Source organism: Myotis myotis, unplaced genomic scaffold, assembly GCF_014108235.1.
Source record: "Myotis myotis isolate mMyoMyo1 unplaced genomic scaffold, mMyoMyo1.p scaffold_m19_p_2, whole genome shotgun sequence".
NCBI classification, from domain to species: Eukaryota; Metazoa; Chordata; class Mammalia; order Chiroptera; family Vespertilionidae; genus Myotis; species Myotis myotis.
This window is the reverse complement of record NW_023416324.1, coordinates 137,246,392-137,263,204: the sequence shown is the minus strand read 5'-3', so window position 1 is coordinate 137,263,204 and position 16,813 is coordinate 137,246,392. Positions and strand designations below refer to the sequence as shown.

Sequence of the window (16,813 nt, the reverse complement as noted above, 5' to 3'; positions counted from 1 at the left end):
CCGGGGCTGCGAGGGCTAGCCAAGGCAGCTGGGGTTGTGAGGGCCGAGCTCCTTGTACAAATTTTGTGCATCGGGCCTCTAGTAATAAAATAAGAATGGATAGCCTGGCTGGTGTGGCTCAGTGATTGAGCGTTGACCTATGAACCAGGAGGTAACCGTTTGATTCCTGGTCAGAGCACATGCTGGGGTTGCAGGTTCAATCCCCAGGGCATGTGCAGGAGGCAGCTGATCAATGAGAATTTTCTCTTATCATTGACGTCTCTCTCTCTCTCTCTCTCTCTCTCTCTCCCCCTTCTCTGAAATCAGTAAAAAAAAAATTTTTTTTAAAAAAGGATGGATGTTGAACTTTACCAAATGCTCATTATGCACCTAAGATGCTCATATGACTTTTCTCCTTTATTCTGTTAGTGTAATAAATCAGAAACCAATTTGGAAGTTATTCTTTTTATAAATTGCTGCATTTGGTTTATAAAATTTGACCTATTTTTAATCGCTTACCCACTCTCCTCCTCTCCTGCCAATATGTCAGTTTGATTCTGATTGAGGAGCCTTCATGTAGCATTTATATTGAGTAAAAAAACTTCCCATAAGAAATCTAGACATTGATTTGTACAACATCTAGGAAAGAAGGGTCATAAAACCTACAACACTGTTGTCCCATTTCCTGTGTTAGAATTCATTTTGATAGTGTCAGATTGTGGGGTGGGTGTGGGCACGTTGCGGTGCTGTTTGTACAGTTGCTCTTAGGTCACCCCCATATCTGGCCGTGGACAGATTGTTTTTATTGCCATGAACTCTGCTGGAAAAGAGGTAACTGAAGCCCGTATTTGTGCTGCAGCTCCATCTGTTTGACATTGATGTTCCTGGGAAAATCACATTTCAAGAATCTAAAACATTGAGTCCTGGTGATAGTTTCTCCACATTTGAGACTCGTACGTACCAGATAAGTCCACCTCTTTTTGCAGTCCCAGTAAAAGAGGACCAGGTATTCCTTTGTTTTCTTTATTATGCCCCTCCCTAATTTCTTTTTTTTTAACTAATCCTCACCCCCAAGATATTTTTCCATTGATTTTTAGAGAGAGTGGAAGGGAGGGGGAGAGACAGAGAGAAAGATTGGTTGCCTCCAGCACTCACCCAGACCAAGGCCAGGGATCCAGCCTACGTGCTGTTAACTGGAATTGAACCCGAGACCCTACAGTCCTTGGGCCAATGCTCTATCCACTGAGCCAAACCGGCTAGAGCACTCCCCAGTTTCCTTACATAACCTGGCTGAACGGCCAGAAGTGAGAAGGGCAGAGAGCGGTCAGAGATCTAGAAAGGGCGGGCTGAATGGAGAACTAAAGAGTTTGACATGACTTTGCTCTTCCATTTGGCTACAGCCTCCTATTAGTGTGATAGTTTCCAGAGTGTACTTGTTAGGCCATAATTGAGCACCTCTCACTTAGATAATAAGCATTCAGTTAGAATGAGTTTCTCATTTCTACTCTGCTGACGTAAATGATGTCTTTACGAGGTGACATCCAAGCAAGATCAAGCTTGTAGGTTTTCTCCACCATGGGCCCTGTGTCACTGTATCCCCACCGGTCAGTGATACTAACTCAGGAGGCTTTACCCTCACACCATGCTGCAGGCTAACTTTCACTTGTGCGTTTTCTGTTTGTAAACAGCTTACTGCCGAGTGGGCCTCGGCATCTGCTACGACATCCGCTTTGCAGAGCTTGCACAAGTCTACGCGCAGAGAGGTAGGGCAGCACTGTGGTTGTGTTGTGTGGGTGCTTGGAGGTTTGAGTGGGTAGAGGGAGCCCTTAGTTGGAAAAGCTGGAGGAGAGGTCTTAACCTTTCCACCCCCATCTGGCTTCTCACACTTTTGCTGTGTCTGGACAGTGTGGTTTTCCAGAGGTTGTGATTTAACGGGCCATGCGGCTAAGGCAGGAGCCAGACCCTTAAACATCTGCTCCACCCTTCCAGCCCTTCCTGCTGCTGTGTTTGCAAAGAGTCCCTTGGAGCCCAGTAGAAATGAAAATATGGTCTGTCCCTCATGGATTTCACTATGCCATAGTCCTAGATGGTGGGTGCAGTGGAAATGTGGTCAGTGACATTTTGGTCCAGAGAAAAGGTGTCCTACCACCTAGCACCAGACCACGTCAGAAGATCAGGGTTCTGGTTCTAACTCTTTCCCCTACCTGGTATGATTCTTTGGGTAAATGATTTCATTTCATTGTGGCTCCCAGTATTCTCATAGGGATGGTGTGAGGATGAAGGAGAGAGAACTTGTTAAAGCTCCTTGTATGGCACTCAACAAATATTAGCAGCCCTGCTAGCCTCTTGAAGCTACTCTGGTTCTGAACCAGCTGTCACTTAATGCAGCGAGGCGGATGCCGACAGTTTGCCTGCTCTGGGGAAGGTGGAGGCTCGGGCTCTGGGTCGGCAGTCTCTGTGGGGTCTTGTCCGTGAGCCTGGAAGCACCTCCTCTGCCCCTCCTTTCAGGTGAAGGGCATTATAGAGGGTGGCCCTCGGCCATGCAGAGCTGACCCACTGGTGCCGAGAGAATTCTGAATGATGGTTCCCCCCCCCCCCCTTTTTTTTTTACGGGAACTCACATGTGGTGTTGGTTATCAATACCACTTTTCTCGTGTGTCCGTCTGCACCATGCGAGTGTCTCTAAGAGAATTCAGAGCCATAACCTAATGTTGCTGTCACTGACTTGGCTGACGTCCTTTTATGCGTGGGAAAGTTGGAGTTTGGTCTTCACTGGTGGAGAGCAAAGGGCGGGACCAGGGAGGTCGGGTGTTCCTCTGCACCGACTCTCGGCCTCCCTTTCCCTAGGCTGCCAGCTGTTGGTCTATCCTGGAGCTTTTAATTTGACCACTGGACCCGCTCACTGGGAGTTGCTTCAGCGAGGCCGGTAAGACAGCATATCAGCATACCTTCCAGCATCCCAGCGCTTCTCTGTGGAAAGGTTTCAGGGTGGTGGAAGTGCTAGCCTTCCTGATACAGAATAGTGCCTGTGACTCAATTCCCCAACATCCAATTGCATTTCAAATAGGTGCATCTTTTCGTCTTTCAGCCCAAAAGGAAGGCTTCTCCTGGGAACCTTCTCTTCAGAAGCCACAGCACCAATCTCTTAGATTTTGGGGGACTATGGTTTTGCATTTCCAAGAGCTTTTAGTGCATCAAGTGGGCAGCGATTTCATTTACTGTGATTAGATGTGAGCCGGTTTCCCTGGGACAGTTGCCGGCAACTTTTACAGAGAATTGGGAGACCCATGGAGTATGGATGTTCAGAGCCCAGAAGCCCAGGAAAAGCAGGAGTTATTTTAGCCTGACAGCCCAGGGGAGAGGATTGTGGGCTTCACACAGCTGACCCTGTGCTGTTTGGGGTGCTTACCCCACCCCAACTTCCACAGCAGCCTGCTAGTCCCGGGGATGCTCTGCCAGGAACCTCGTTATAAAACCTCATGTTTCTAACCTCTAAGTGCTGGGCATTGCACAGCTATCTCTGATGTGTCATAGTTGCTGTTTCCGTAGTCCCCTGAGGCTGAGCAGTGAAAGGCAGGTAGCAGGGGTGGATGGAACATGGAAGGGAAAAGGAGTGTGACTGTGTGTGAAGTGCTCCACAAACCATGAAATGCTGGTCAGAGACAATGGGTTTCTTGATTAAATGTTTTTGTTTTATGTGTTTTTTTAAATAATATATTTTTATTGATTTCAGAGAGGAAGAGAGAGGGAAGAGAGATAGAAACATCAATGAGGAGTGAAAATCGATAGGCTGCCTCCTGCATGCCCTCTACTGGAGATCGAGCCCCAAACCCGGGCATGTGCCTTGACTGGGAATCGAACCCTGACCACCTGGTTCATGGGTCAGTGCTCAACCACTGAGCAACACTGGCTGGGCTTGATTAAATGTTTTTTAAATTGAGGTATAATACACTTACAGAAAAGTACACTAATTTTGCCTCTACAGGCCGGTCAGTGAATGTTGACATAAGTACCACCTACAACCAAGATCAACATATGGAACATTTTCCAACCCCTAGAATGGTCCCTTTTGCTCCTTCCTAGTCAGTGCCCTTTTCTCTCTGCCTAGAGGTGGCTACTGTTCTCCCTTCTAGAGATGATGGTAATTTTTACTGCAGCAGGATGTAGAGGTGTTTGCCTGGTTGCATTGTAGAAGGTGGGGTAGGGGTGTGTGTTATGAATATTAATAAATGCAGTGAAAGTGGAAAGCAAGAAAAGCTTGGGAGAGACTGGCATGACTAGCATGGATCTATTGATTGAGCCCAGAGAGCTCCCAGGTGAGGAGGCTTGATGTACCCAGGCTGGACACCTGAAATTCTGATCTAACCTGAGATGATGGCACGGCCACCATTGGCATGGAAGTGCCATGCAGCCCTCAACATGTATTGCCTCATCAAGGCCAACCCATTGGCCTTGGCCACCTTGGCTTGCATTAACCCCAGAGAAGTTCTTTCAGTGGTTGTCTCAGGCCAGAGTCTGTCCACTGTGGCAGTAGTAACATTTTGGACTAGATTATTCTGTGTTTAGTGGGGCTCCCTGTGCACTGTAGGATGGTTAGCAGCATTTCTGACTTCCACCCACTGGAAGCTAATAGCATCCCCTTAGTTATGACAATTAAAAAATCTCCAACCCGGCCGGCGTGGCTCAGTGATTGAGCATCAACCTATGAACCAGGAGGTCACGGTTTGATTCCTGATCAGTGCATGTGCCTGGGTTGCCAGCTCAATCCCCAGGGTGGGGCATGCAGAAGTCATCCAGTCAATGACTCTCGCTCATCATTGATGTTTCTCTCTCTCTCTCTCTCTCTCTCTCTCTTTCTCTCTGAAATCAATAAAAAATTTCTTTTTAAAAAAGAAAGGTCTCCAGACACTGGCAGATGTCCCCTGCTGGCCAAAGTTGCCCCAATGCGAACTGGCTTACGTGATAAGATGATTTTGAAGAGAGGGTTCCGTGGCTCTGCGTGTTTCCTTCGACACCTGAGCCAGCCTGTCCTATCCTAGTTTTAAAAGAAGGATCGGTCCACTTAGGATAGTAAAGTGCCTCAGATCTGTAATGCATGATATCCCTGTTTTCTGTCCATTGACTCCAGGGCTGTTGATAATCAGGTGTATGTGGCCACGGCATCTCCGGCCCGAGATGACAAAGCCTCCTATGTTGCCTGGGGACACAGCACTGTCGTGAATCCTTGGTGAGTGGCCTGAGCAGGGACAGGCTCCCTAGGAGCTCACTTGGGCGGGTGGGCTGTCTGGTGATTGGCCCTGCCCCTCACTCACCGGGTCCAGTGCCTGCCGGTTGGCTGCCTCTCCTGTGAGGAAGCTTCCACTTGAGGACCATGTGAGAAAGAAACGGCCCTGCTCTCCTGACTGAGGCCTGGCCTTCACCCTCTTCTGAGTGTCTGTTGTCAGTCAGACTTGGATCATAGGGGACACAGGGCAGCAGTGATGGGTGGCAGTTCTAGTGAAACAGGCCCCCAATTCTCCGCTTTTGGTTAAAATTTAGACTGGGTGACGGGGCCTCAGGCAGGAATGAGTTACAGGGTGAGGATTCTGCTCCTGGAATAACTAGAGGAGGGGGCGGATGGGTTCAATAAGGGAAACGGAGTTTGTCCTCTGTGAGAGGGCGGAGCATTTTACTGCTCAGCAAGACCAGCATGAGAGTCTGCCCAGGTGCACATGCAGGAGTGCACTGATGCACGTACCATGGTCTCTACCTGCGGTTCACACAGCACTTCTATACGTGGTCTCAGTGTGAACGAACGCCAGGGACTTACCTTCTGGTAAGCCCGGTTTATAGATGGTGGAATTGAAGTTCACAGGCTAAAGTGGCTAGAACTGGTGTTTGGATACAGGTTTTGACTTCAGAACTTGGATTTATGCCATTTATGCCATTTATGTATGATCACCCACACACACACAGATACGTATTTCTACAATTTCAGGATGCGCATACCAGTAACAAGGCTGAGAAGGATCCCTGGTCACTGCGGGGTCCCTAAATCTTCTCTCTTCAGACTCAATAGGACCCACAGATTAAAGCATGTGATAAGGGGAGTCCTTGAAAATGTGACCAGCAAGAGATTCCCTGCACATTAGGATTTGGGGGGCATTGGGAAACTGGAAGGATTAAGGTGGCCTGGAAATTTTCTCAGATGTGATTCCAGTCCCTCTGCCCAGATGTTAGTGATGCACCTCTGCATCCCCTGGCTGTGCTGGTGAACTCTGGTGCTGGCCAGACCGCTGCTTCCAACAGAGTGACTCTACAAGGTTTACCTTAATTTCTTCCTCTTCAGAATTCCATTTGTAGGGTTTGGGGGCCTTCTGACTTATATTGACTTTGGTCTGGGTGCCTGGGGTTAACATAGAGAGAGATCTTTAAATGCCATGGAAAAAGAGGAAGAAAGAGAAAGAGAATAGGAAAGGATTCAGTTAAACGGCATTAATAATTGTGTTTGTGCCAAATCTGTTAGCGGCCGTCAGGTAAACGAAACCAGTTACTCTGTGAGATTGTTTGTTATGCCAGTTACCTTGTGCTGTGCTTTGGTGAGATGGCATTTCCCTACGTCTGTGTTGGAAGCCCTGCGTTGGGCTGGGAGACGCAGCACCACAAGTGTTTTCCAGATCAGCCTTTCCCCAGATTTATGAAGGAGTGTTGTTGTCTCCAAGTGTGGGGCTCCTGCCGGGTGTGGTTTCCCCAGCACTGCTACTCATACCCACAGATTGAAACTTTTCCTTCAAACACGGAAGGCCCTTCACATAGGGCTGCAGGGGTCACAGGCGTAAGACCAGAGGTCGACACAGATCTGGGCCATGCCCAGGGCCTGCCTCACTCTCCCAGAGTCAGGGAGCAGCCCTGGGAGGGGTGAGGAAGCAGAGCCAGACCGCCCTTGTCAAGGATTCCTGTGGACATGCACTCCTGAGGGGGTGGGGGGGTACCTCCCTTTGGTTATATGTGGCTCTGGCCCAGATGTTTATGTCATGGAATAAGAAAACTAGGAGTTTGCAGTTTAGAAAATATACTCCATAATTTTCTCACTAAGTCCTAGCAGAGCTTTTATTTCCACTTTATAGTTTATTAAAAGTAACTTGGCTTAAGGCCACACAGGATTTTAAATGGTAGAACAGGAGTTTATATCCTTCCTTTCTGGTTTTAAATCTCGGATTCCTTGCCCTTTGGCCTGTCAGATGGGGAGAAAAGACAGAGAGAGGTCTTGAATATCAGCAAATGTCAGTGAACCCACTCATCTCCCCTGAATCTTTTTCAGGGGGGAGGTCCTGGCCAAAGCTGGCACTGAAGAGACGATCGTGTATTCAGACATAGGTAAGATCTGCCTCGCCCAGGGCATCAGGTTAGGCCTCTGGCATCCCCAATGCTCTGAGGCCAGATTCCATCGCTGGGGCAGCCTGTCACCTGGAGGAATTCCTTTGTTCCCCCACCCTACCCCCACCCCTCCCGAGTTTATCCTTGGTTCTTGGTCAAGTCTTCAGGGCTATAGTTCATTTTGAGTTATTTTGGTTTGGTTTGAAGTGACTCCAGGGGCTGTGCGAGGCCATCTGTGCCTCTAGACAAGGCCTGTATTACTGAGTTTACTTGCTGAGACTCTGGTAGTTTTTATGCTGTTGGAGAGGAAAAATCCCTGTGGTTAGTGCAGAGTTAATCTTATTAACAGTGCACTTTCCTGTTTTTGCAGACTTGGAGAAGGTGGCAGAAATACGCCAGCAAATCCCCATATTTAGCCAGAAGCGATCAGACCTCTATGCAGTGGAGGCGAAAAAGCCCTAAGGTTTGTGTTTCCAATGTGTCATGAAATAGAAGGATATGTTTCTGCAACATCAATTCCCTGCTGAATTCTTTAACGGGGATCCTTTCTGTTTGTTTGTTTTTAATTTTAGCCTTCCTTTCCTGGGAACTTTCTGTTGAGATGATGGAACTTCAGCACACTGATACTCTCCACACCATATTAAATAGGCAAAAAGGACTCAGGCTGGGCATTGAAGGGCGGGAGGAGAAGGGATGGTTCCAAACCTTATTCCATAATTGCATTACGTCAAAGAAGTTGGTAAAAGTATGAGATTTGGGTATTCTGGTGGTTGATTTACCTGATATAAACGTATTTGTTTCATAAACCTTTTATCTCATTGCTGGAATTGGAATCTGTTATGTAGAAAGTGGGTATACTGTTTTCAGCAGTACCTTAAAGTTATATTTTGGGTTTATGAGTAGCTGTGGGAAGCAAGGTGATGGGTCCTTGGTGTTTGCTAGGGGAGATGGCAGCCCTGTAGCAGCCTTCAAGAAGGAGCTAAAGAGTCGACCCCAAACTCGCCAGGTCTTCGGGGCAAGACTATGTCAACAGTGAGGCCTGTGGGAGGATGGCAGTAGAAGCATTTGGTCAGGTGCGGGAAGCCATCCATTGTCAATGCTATCATGAGAGTGTATCAAGGAACTCGGAAGGCTGATGAACCTTGATTTTTAGCAAGGCTAAAAGCTATGCACTGATTGTTCTGTGTTGAGATAGCGATGGCTTGAAGCAATTTCCTGACCTAATAGCCTCAAAGTAAATCTTTACTGATCTTTACTGACCTTTGAGATTGTCTGCTACCTGTTTGCCGTGCTTAACTGAGGGCAAGATGTGTATCTAAAATTGAATAAAAGCTGACAGGGCCAGGGTTTCAGGGAGCTTCTCCTCTAGAGAGAGCTTTCCACCTGGCCCCCCATGCCTTCTAAATTCATATTTCTTGTCTAGTGTTTTCATTTGTGTGCACCCCTTTTTAGATTTTGAACCCTAGCCATGCTGGATGCAGCAGTCAGGCAGCTTAAGTATGTCTCTGCAAGAGGTGTCTTTTTTAAAGATTATTAATTGATTTTGAGAGAGAGAGAAGCATTGATCAACTGCCTCCTGCACACCCCCCAACCGGGGATCTATCCTACAACTCAGGCATGCGTTTTAATCAGGACTCCAACCTGCAACCTTTCAGTGCACAGGATGACGCCCAACCAACTGAGTCACACCAGCCAGGGCAAAAGAGTTTATCTTGATAGGAGTGTCTGAAAGTCTCTCTCTTTTTGTTTTTTCTCTCTAGTAATACTTTTTACCTTGATAAAGGCAAGTTTTTAGCCTAATGGTTCTGGGAATTCTTTGTGGCAATTAAAAATTAAGAATTTCAATGAACTGTTATTTATGTATGTTATAGCTAGCAATGGGCTGGTAATGTTTAACAACTAGCTGTCCAAGAAAAAGCCCTGATTTTGTGGTAGCATTTTCCAATTTCTGTGGTGTAAATACTTCCACCCTGGCCAAGTTCCCTCTATCAATATGATACCTCTACACACAGAATTGGGAATAGATGTGCACCATCGGACATGTGTGCACATCCATGAAACCCCGTTACTCAAGGTAATGAAGATGCCCACTCCACCATCAAAAGTTTCCTTGTTCTCTTCTATAATTCCTCTAGTTATTCCTCTTGTTCCCAGGCACTGACTGACTTTGTCACTGTAGATTAGTTTGAATTTTCTAGAATTACATAAAAATAATATATGTACCATACCATATATGTACTTTTTAATTTGTCTTTCATCATTATTTGGAGATTATCCATATGTGTGCATCAGTAATTCATTCCGTTTTTATTGCTGAGTGGTAGTCTGTTGTATGGATATACCATCATTTCTCCACCTGTTGATAAGCATTTGAGTTTCCAGTTTTTGGCTATTACAAGTAAAGCTTCTTGTACAAGTTGTTCATTTCTCTTGAGTTAGATATTTAGCATTGGAATGAAATGGTGGGATCATACGTGTATTTCACTACCAAATTGTTTTTCAAAGTGATTGTGCCATTATACATCACTACCAGCAATCTGTTAGAATCCCAATGTGCTCCACATCCTCACCAACACTGGTATGATTAGTCTTTTTAATTTCATCCATTTTAATGGGCATGTAATGTTTTCTTGTGGTTTTAATTTGTAGTTCCGTAATCACTAATGATGCTGGGTATCTTTATTTATCTGTATATCTTTGGCAAAGTGTTCATATCTTTTCTTCATATAAGTATTGGGTTATTTACCTTTTTATTAATTATTATGAGTTCTTTATATACTCTAGATAAAAGTCTTTTTTCAGGCATTCTGTTTTGCAAATTTATTCTCCAAGTCTGAGAAAAAGAAAGTCTTCATTTTCTTAAAACTATTGCTTAAAGAACAAAGGTATTTAATTTTCATGAAGACTGATTAATACTTTTTTCTTTGAAGTTTAACTTTTCTAAGTTTTATGTAAATGTATTCATGTATTATGTAAATCATCAAATCCAAGTTTACTAAGACTTTATCTTAAATTTAAGTCTATAATCTATTTTCAGTTGTTAATTTTTGTGTATGGTGTAAGAGTCAAGATTTTTTATTTTATTTATTTTTTTGGCCTATGGTTGCCTGTTGTTCCATTTGTTGGAAAGATTATCTTATGCCCATTGAGTATCCTTGGCTCATTTAGGAAAAGTGAATTGACCATACACATCTCAGTCTATTTCTGGACTCTTATTTTATTTCATCAATCTATTTGTCTATCTTTACACCAGTAACTAACTGTGTTGATTATTGTGGCTTTCTAATATGTCTTAAAGTCAGGTAAAATTAGTCTTCTAACTTTTTCCCCCCCAAAATTGTTTAGACTATTCTGAGTTCTTTGTATTTCTATGTAAATTTCAGAATCAGGTTGTAAGTTTATATGGAAAAGTCTCTAGGGCTTTTTATTGGGATTTCATTGACTCTTTAATGCAGTTTGGTAGAAAATTGACATTTTAACAGTACTGACCCACTGACCCATGAACATGAGATGTCTTCTCAGTTATTCAGGCCTTCTTTAATTTCTTTTAGCAGTGTTTGGTAGTTTTACTGTGAAGAATGCAATTTTTTGCCGTAGCTGGTTTGGCTCAGTGGACAAAACATTGACTTGCAGACTGATGGGTCCAGGATTTAATTCCAGTCAAGGGCACATGTGGAGAGCGGCTACAGCGTTCCGACAGGATCAAGCCTCGGATTGACTTGTGGCAAAGCCACATACAAGTCCCAGCTTGGAGGGCACAGCCCTGCCAGCACAATTATAGCAAAAAGGCTATGGTTGTAAGCTTGACCTTACAGTCCAACCCTGCAGTCCTAGGTAGCTAAGGGATGTGGGCTGCAGGAGGTGCAGCAAGTGCTGCCTAAACAAGGCTTGATAGAGAGCAGAGAATGGGAACAATAGGAAAGAAGCAGATTTGAAATTCGCAAGAACATTGTAAACATCTTGCCCTTGTTTTGCTTTGTGTGATCTGACTGTAAAATAAAGCTTCGGCTGACAGGCTGTGTCACTGTTTCCTCATCCAGGCACAGTGACCCACCTGGTCCTAACTGTATTCTCCTGTCTGTTTTCTTTAATCCTTTACCGCCCCTCCTCAAGTTCAACACTGGCTATGCTGGACATGGTTCAGGCACATGCCTGGGTTGTGGGCTCGATCCCCAGTATATGGGATGCAGGAGGCAGCCAATCAATGATTCTCTTTCATCATTGATGTTTCTCTCTCTCCCTCTGCCTTCCTTTCTTAAATCAATAAAAAACATATATTTTTAAAAAAGGTAAAATGATAGACGCATACTTCTTTAAAAAAATGCATTTTTTTTGGTCCAATGTATCCCCAAGGGCTGCTGGTTCTTTTGTGTGTGTTTTTTTAATCCTAGAGTATTGTTTTATAAACTTCAGTTTCCAATTTCTCACTGCTACTATATAAAAAAAAATTTATTTCTGAATTTTATCTTGTAGCCTACAACCTTGCTAAACTCACTTTAGAAGCTTTTTTTGGGTAGATTCTATATGATTTTTTAAAATATGGATGAGCATGTCTGCAAATTAAGACAGTTTATAAAATAAATGAGCTTCTTTCTTTCCAATCTGGTTCCTTTTTATTTTTTCTGCCTTATGGCATCAGCTAGAGGGGTCCTCAAACTACGGCCCGCGGGTCACATGCGGCCCGCCGAAAACATTTATCTGGCCCGCCGGGTGTTTTTGCCGCCGCTGCCTGTCCTGCTTAGCAGCCAACTCGTCCAAGGCCCGCAGTGCGCACGTGTGGAATGTCTGAGGGACAGTGAACTGGCCCCCTGTTTAAAAGTTTGAGGACCTCTGGGCTAGACCTTTCAGAACAGTGTTGAATAGAAAAGTACACAGTTTTATGGTCCTGATCTTGTGGAGAAAGCATTTAATCTTTTATAGGTGCCCTCGATCAGATTGGGGGAACGCCCTTCTATTACTAGTGTGCTGAGAGTTTTTATCAAGAAGGGATGCTGGATTTTTCAGAAGCCTTTTCTGCCTTTATTGACATTAGTACATCTTCTTTAGCCTGTTTTTTTATCATGAATTACATTGATTTTGCAATGGTAAACAAATCTTGTGTTTCTGGGATAAATTTCACTTGACCACAATATATTAAAATAAGGTGCTTTTTAATTTGTTGTTGGTGAAAGGGCGAGGACTACGCCCTCCATCTTACCCTGGGTCCTCCATTTTTGGGCAGAGCCATGTGCTCGGCAAGGCTTCTTCCCAGCCACACCCAGGATTTCTCTGGACTAACCAATGATAATCAAGGGAAGTGCACGCCATCAATATGACCACATCCTGTGTAATGAGACACCGACTCGCACCTGGCCAATCGGCGGGGCCCACAGTCCCCTCTCCTGCCCTTACTCCACCCCCCTATAAAACCCCTCGTCCCATCGGGCTTCGCTCTCTCTGCCACTTGGCTTGCCGTTGTGTCGGTGAGTGTGGTGGACGGGGAGCTCGAGCTAGCTTGAAATAAAGGACTCTTTGCTTTTGCATCGGACTCGCTGGCTCCCTGGTGGGCTCTTGGGAATCTTGAAATCTGGGCATAACAGTTGGATTGATTTGCTAACACTTTAAGAATTATTGCATCGGCCTTGGCTGGGTTGCTTAATTGGTTAGAACAGTGGTCAGCAAACTGCGGCTCGCGAGCCACATGCAGCTCTTTGGCCCCTTGAGTGTGGGTCTTCCACAAAATACCACATGCAGGCGTGCACATACAGTGCGATTGAAACTTCGTGGCCCATGCACAGAAATCGGTTTTGGCCTGGGTGAGTCTATTTTGAAAAGTGGTGTTAGAAGAAGTGGGGGGTGTGAGACGTGGCACCGGCGGGCCGCGGGATATGCAGTGCGGGGGGGCGCGCGCGATTCATGCGAGTTGAGTGAGCCAGTCAGTCAGCAGTCTCATTGTGCAGTGGTTAGTGCTAGTCGCGTCCGCAAATAGCGCGGGTGACAAAAGTACCTGCTTGAAGCATAAAGTTACCTGTATTTTTCCAACCAGCTGCAAATCCTACAGGTATTTTTGTTACCAATTTAAGAATTGTAATTCTTTTGTGTTGGTGGCTTTATTATTATAAAATGAAACATTTTTTAGGTGCCCTGTTTGAGATGGCTGCAAAGAAAAACAGAAGATGAAAACCGTGAATTTAAAGTTGAATGTACCTACCTATGTAGTTTAAGTTTAAAAAAATTGGCTCTCAAAAGAAATTTCAATTGTTGTACTGTTGATATTTGGCTCTGTTGACTAATGAGTTTGCCAACCACTGGGTTAGAACATTGTCCCAATACGCCAGGGTTATGGGTTTGATCCCTGCTCAGGGCACATACAAGAATTAACCAGTAAATACATAAATAAGTGGAACAACAAATCGATCTCGCTCTCTTTCTCTCTCCCTCCCTAAAAATGAATAAAAATAAAGTTAAAAAAATTTACACCGATGTTTGTAAGAGATATTTGTCTATAGTGGTTTGTTTATTTTCTTGTAATACTTACGTCAGATTTAGGTCTCAGGGTCTGCTGGCCTCATATAATGACTTGGGAAATATTCACTCCCCTTCAGTAGTCTAGGACAGTGGTCGGCAAACTGCAGCTCGCGAGCCACATGCGGCTCTTTGGCCCCTTGAGTGTGGCTCTTCCACAAAATACCAACTTCTGTGCGTGGGCCACGAAGTTTCAATCGCACTGTACATGTGCACCCACACATGGTATTTTGTGGAAGAGCCACACTCAAGGAGCCAAAGAGCCGCATGTGGCTCGTGAGCCACAGTTTGCCGGACACTGGTCTAGGAGAACTGCGTGGTAATTTGTTTGCATCCTGTTTCCTAATATCAATTATTCTGGCTAGAGGTTTATAAGTTTTATTGATCTTTTCAGAGAACAAGCTTTTGGTTCCATTGATTATCTGTTTTTATAATTTGATTTTATTTCTGATCTTTTTTTTCTGCTTGCTTTAGATTTCATTTGCTCTTTTGCAAAATTTTCTTAAACTGGTTGGTGAGAGTCACTGATTGGAGATATTTCCTTCTTTCCAATTGGTGTTCAGTGTTTTAAAATTTCTTCTGAGTATTGCTTTAGTTGCATCCCCAACCTTAGATATGTCGTATTTTTATTTTCATCCAGTTTAAAATATTATCTAATTTCTCTTTTGATATTTTTCCTATGAGCCAACAATGATTTTGTAGTTATTTCGTTTCTAAATATTTGGGGATTTTCCACATCACTGTTACTGATTTCTAATTTGATTCCACTGTGGCCAGATAACATACCCTGTGTAATTTGAATTCTTTTAAATATATTGAGGCTTGTTTTATAGGTCAGAGTATGATCTCTTTTAATAAATGTTCCATGTGCAGTTGAAAAGAATGTGTATTCTGCAAGTTGTTTGGCAGAGTGTTCTATAAATGTCAACTAGGTCACATTGGTTGATAGTGTTTTTAAGTCTTCCATATCTCTACTGATTTTCTGTCTAATATTTCATTAAGTTGTTAACAGAGGGGCGTTGATAATTGTGGATTTGTCTGTTTATCATGACACTTTTGTCTTCATGTATTCTACACTTGATCTTGGCCAAAAGGCCAAGAAGCAATATCTTCATGTATTTGGAAGCTTTGTTATTTTTTTTTTTAATGCAGTCAATTTTATTTTCCTTAAACCACAAAACAGAGTCTTTGGTTGTAAAAACATCACTAGTTACAGTCTTGCCAAGAGGTCCCAGCTGGGGAGGGGCAGTTAGTCTGTGGCCAGAACTCCTGAGGGGTCTCTAAAATGCTAACACCCAGATTAAAAGACTTGGGGCAAGGGCGGTGTTGGTGCTGGCAGGCCTCTAGGAGGGCACTGGGCCCAGGCCTCCATGCCCCAGCCACAGGGGCGGCGGCTGCTGCACAGGCCCACGGCGCCTGGTGAAGGCCTGCCCAGAAGCACCAGGGCCACCTCTCCATCCCCCTCCTGCAGGCCAGGGCTGGGAGACGGCTCCTGGGATCTCAGTTCCTCAGCAAAATCTGGGACTGCATGTCATATGGAAGCTTTGTTATTAAGTGCATAAATTACTAGATTTGTTGTAGCATCTTGATGAATTGAGCCTTTTCCCATATGATACAGCTCTATTATTTTTTGCTCTAAAATGACTTTGATATTAATTATGCCACTCCAGTTTTCTTTTGATTAGTATTATCATGTATCTTTTTCCATCCATCCTTTAAACTTTTTAAAAATTAAATTTATTGAGGTTACATGGGTTGATAATAACATTATATAAGTTTCAGGTGTGAATCTATACAATGACGTTTGTATACTCTATACTTGACCCCTGTACCCTCTTTGTCCTCTACCCTTCTTTCCTTCTGGTAACCCCCATTCTGGTGTCTGTATCTTTGAGCTTTTCTTTTGTTCATTTGTTCCTTTTGTTTTATATCCCACAAGTATAAGTGAAATCATACAGTTCTCCTTTTCTGACTTATTTCATTTAGTATAATACTCTCATGATCCATCCATGTTATCACAAATGGCAATGTTTCTTCTTTTATATGGCTGAGTAGTATTTCATTATAATACTAGAGGCCAGTGCACGAATTTGTGTACCAGTGGGGTCCCTTGGCCTGGCCTGTGGGATTGGGCCGAAATTGGCTCTCCAGTATCCCCCTAGGGATCCTGGATTGCGAGCGGGCGCAGGCCAGGCCAAGAGACCCCACCGGTGCGCAATCAGGGCTGGGAAGAGACGCGGAGGTTGGCCAGCTGGGGAGGGATTGTGGGAGGGCTCCAGGGTGTGTCCGGCCCATCTCGCTCAGTCAATCGGCCAGACCCCAGCAGCAAGCAAACCTACCAGTTCTGGAGCATCTGCCGCCTGGTGGTCAGTGCATGTCATAGTGAGCGATTGAGCAGCCTTAGCATATCATTAGCATATTACGCTTTGATTGAACAGCCAACCCGACAGCTGGACACTTGATGTACCACATCTTCTTTATTCAGTCATCCAAAGAAGGAAACTTAAGTTGTTTCCATGTGCTAGCTATTGTGACTAATGCTGCAGTGAACATAGAGGTACGTACATCTTTACAAGTAAGTGTTTTCAAAATTTTCAGCTATACTAGTATACCCAGAAGAGGAATTGCTGGGTCATATGGTAGCTCTATTCTTTTACTTCCCTTGCCTTTGTGAACGGGTTTACAAAAAACTCCTCTGAGACCATGGTCTGTAAATTTAGTGCCTATGTTTTTTTCTATGTATTTTATTGTTTCAGGTTTTATATTTAATCTTTAATCTATTTGGTGTTAGATAGCAGTCTAGTTTCATTCTTTTAAATGTGGCTCTCTAGTTTTCCCAACACCATTTATTGAAGAGACTTTCCTTTCTCCATTGTATGTTTTTGGCTCCTTTGTTGAAAATTAGTTGCCCATATATGTGTGTGTGGGTTTATTTCTGGACTCTCAATTCTGTCCCATAAACCTGTGTTTTGCC

The 16,813-nt window shown here is 44.2% G+C and overlaps 1 protein-coding gene across 2 annotated transcripts in view; it reads left to right on the top strand.

Annotated features, from left to right (window-relative positions):
* NIT2 (nitrilase family member 2) overlaps positions 1 to 16,813 on the top strand; it is a 55,608-nt gene that overhangs the window by 17,322 nt on the left and 21,473 nt on the right. Inside the window, exons 5-11 of one of the 2 annotated variants that reach the window (XM_036347021.1) lie at positions 839 to 932; positions 1,668 to 1,742; positions 2,827 to 2,905; positions 5,108 to 5,206; positions 7,280 to 7,335; positions 7,706 to 7,798; positions 7,908 to 11,404. In XM_036347021.1, coding sequence (XP_036202914.1) covers positions 839 to 932; positions 1,668 to 1,742; positions 2,827 to 2,905; positions 5,108 to 5,206; positions 7,280 to 7,335; positions 7,706 to 7,797 — 495 coding nt within the window. In that variant the 3' untranslated portion in view covers position 7,798; positions 7,908 to 11,404. Of the gene's footprint in view, positions 1 to 838; positions 933 to 1,667; positions 1,743 to 2,826; positions 2,906 to 5,107; positions 5,207 to 7,279; positions 7,336 to 7,705; positions 7,799 to 7,907; positions 11,405 to 16,813 lie in introns of those variants that run through there. The other variant, XM_036347022.1, reaches the window with a different exon arrangement.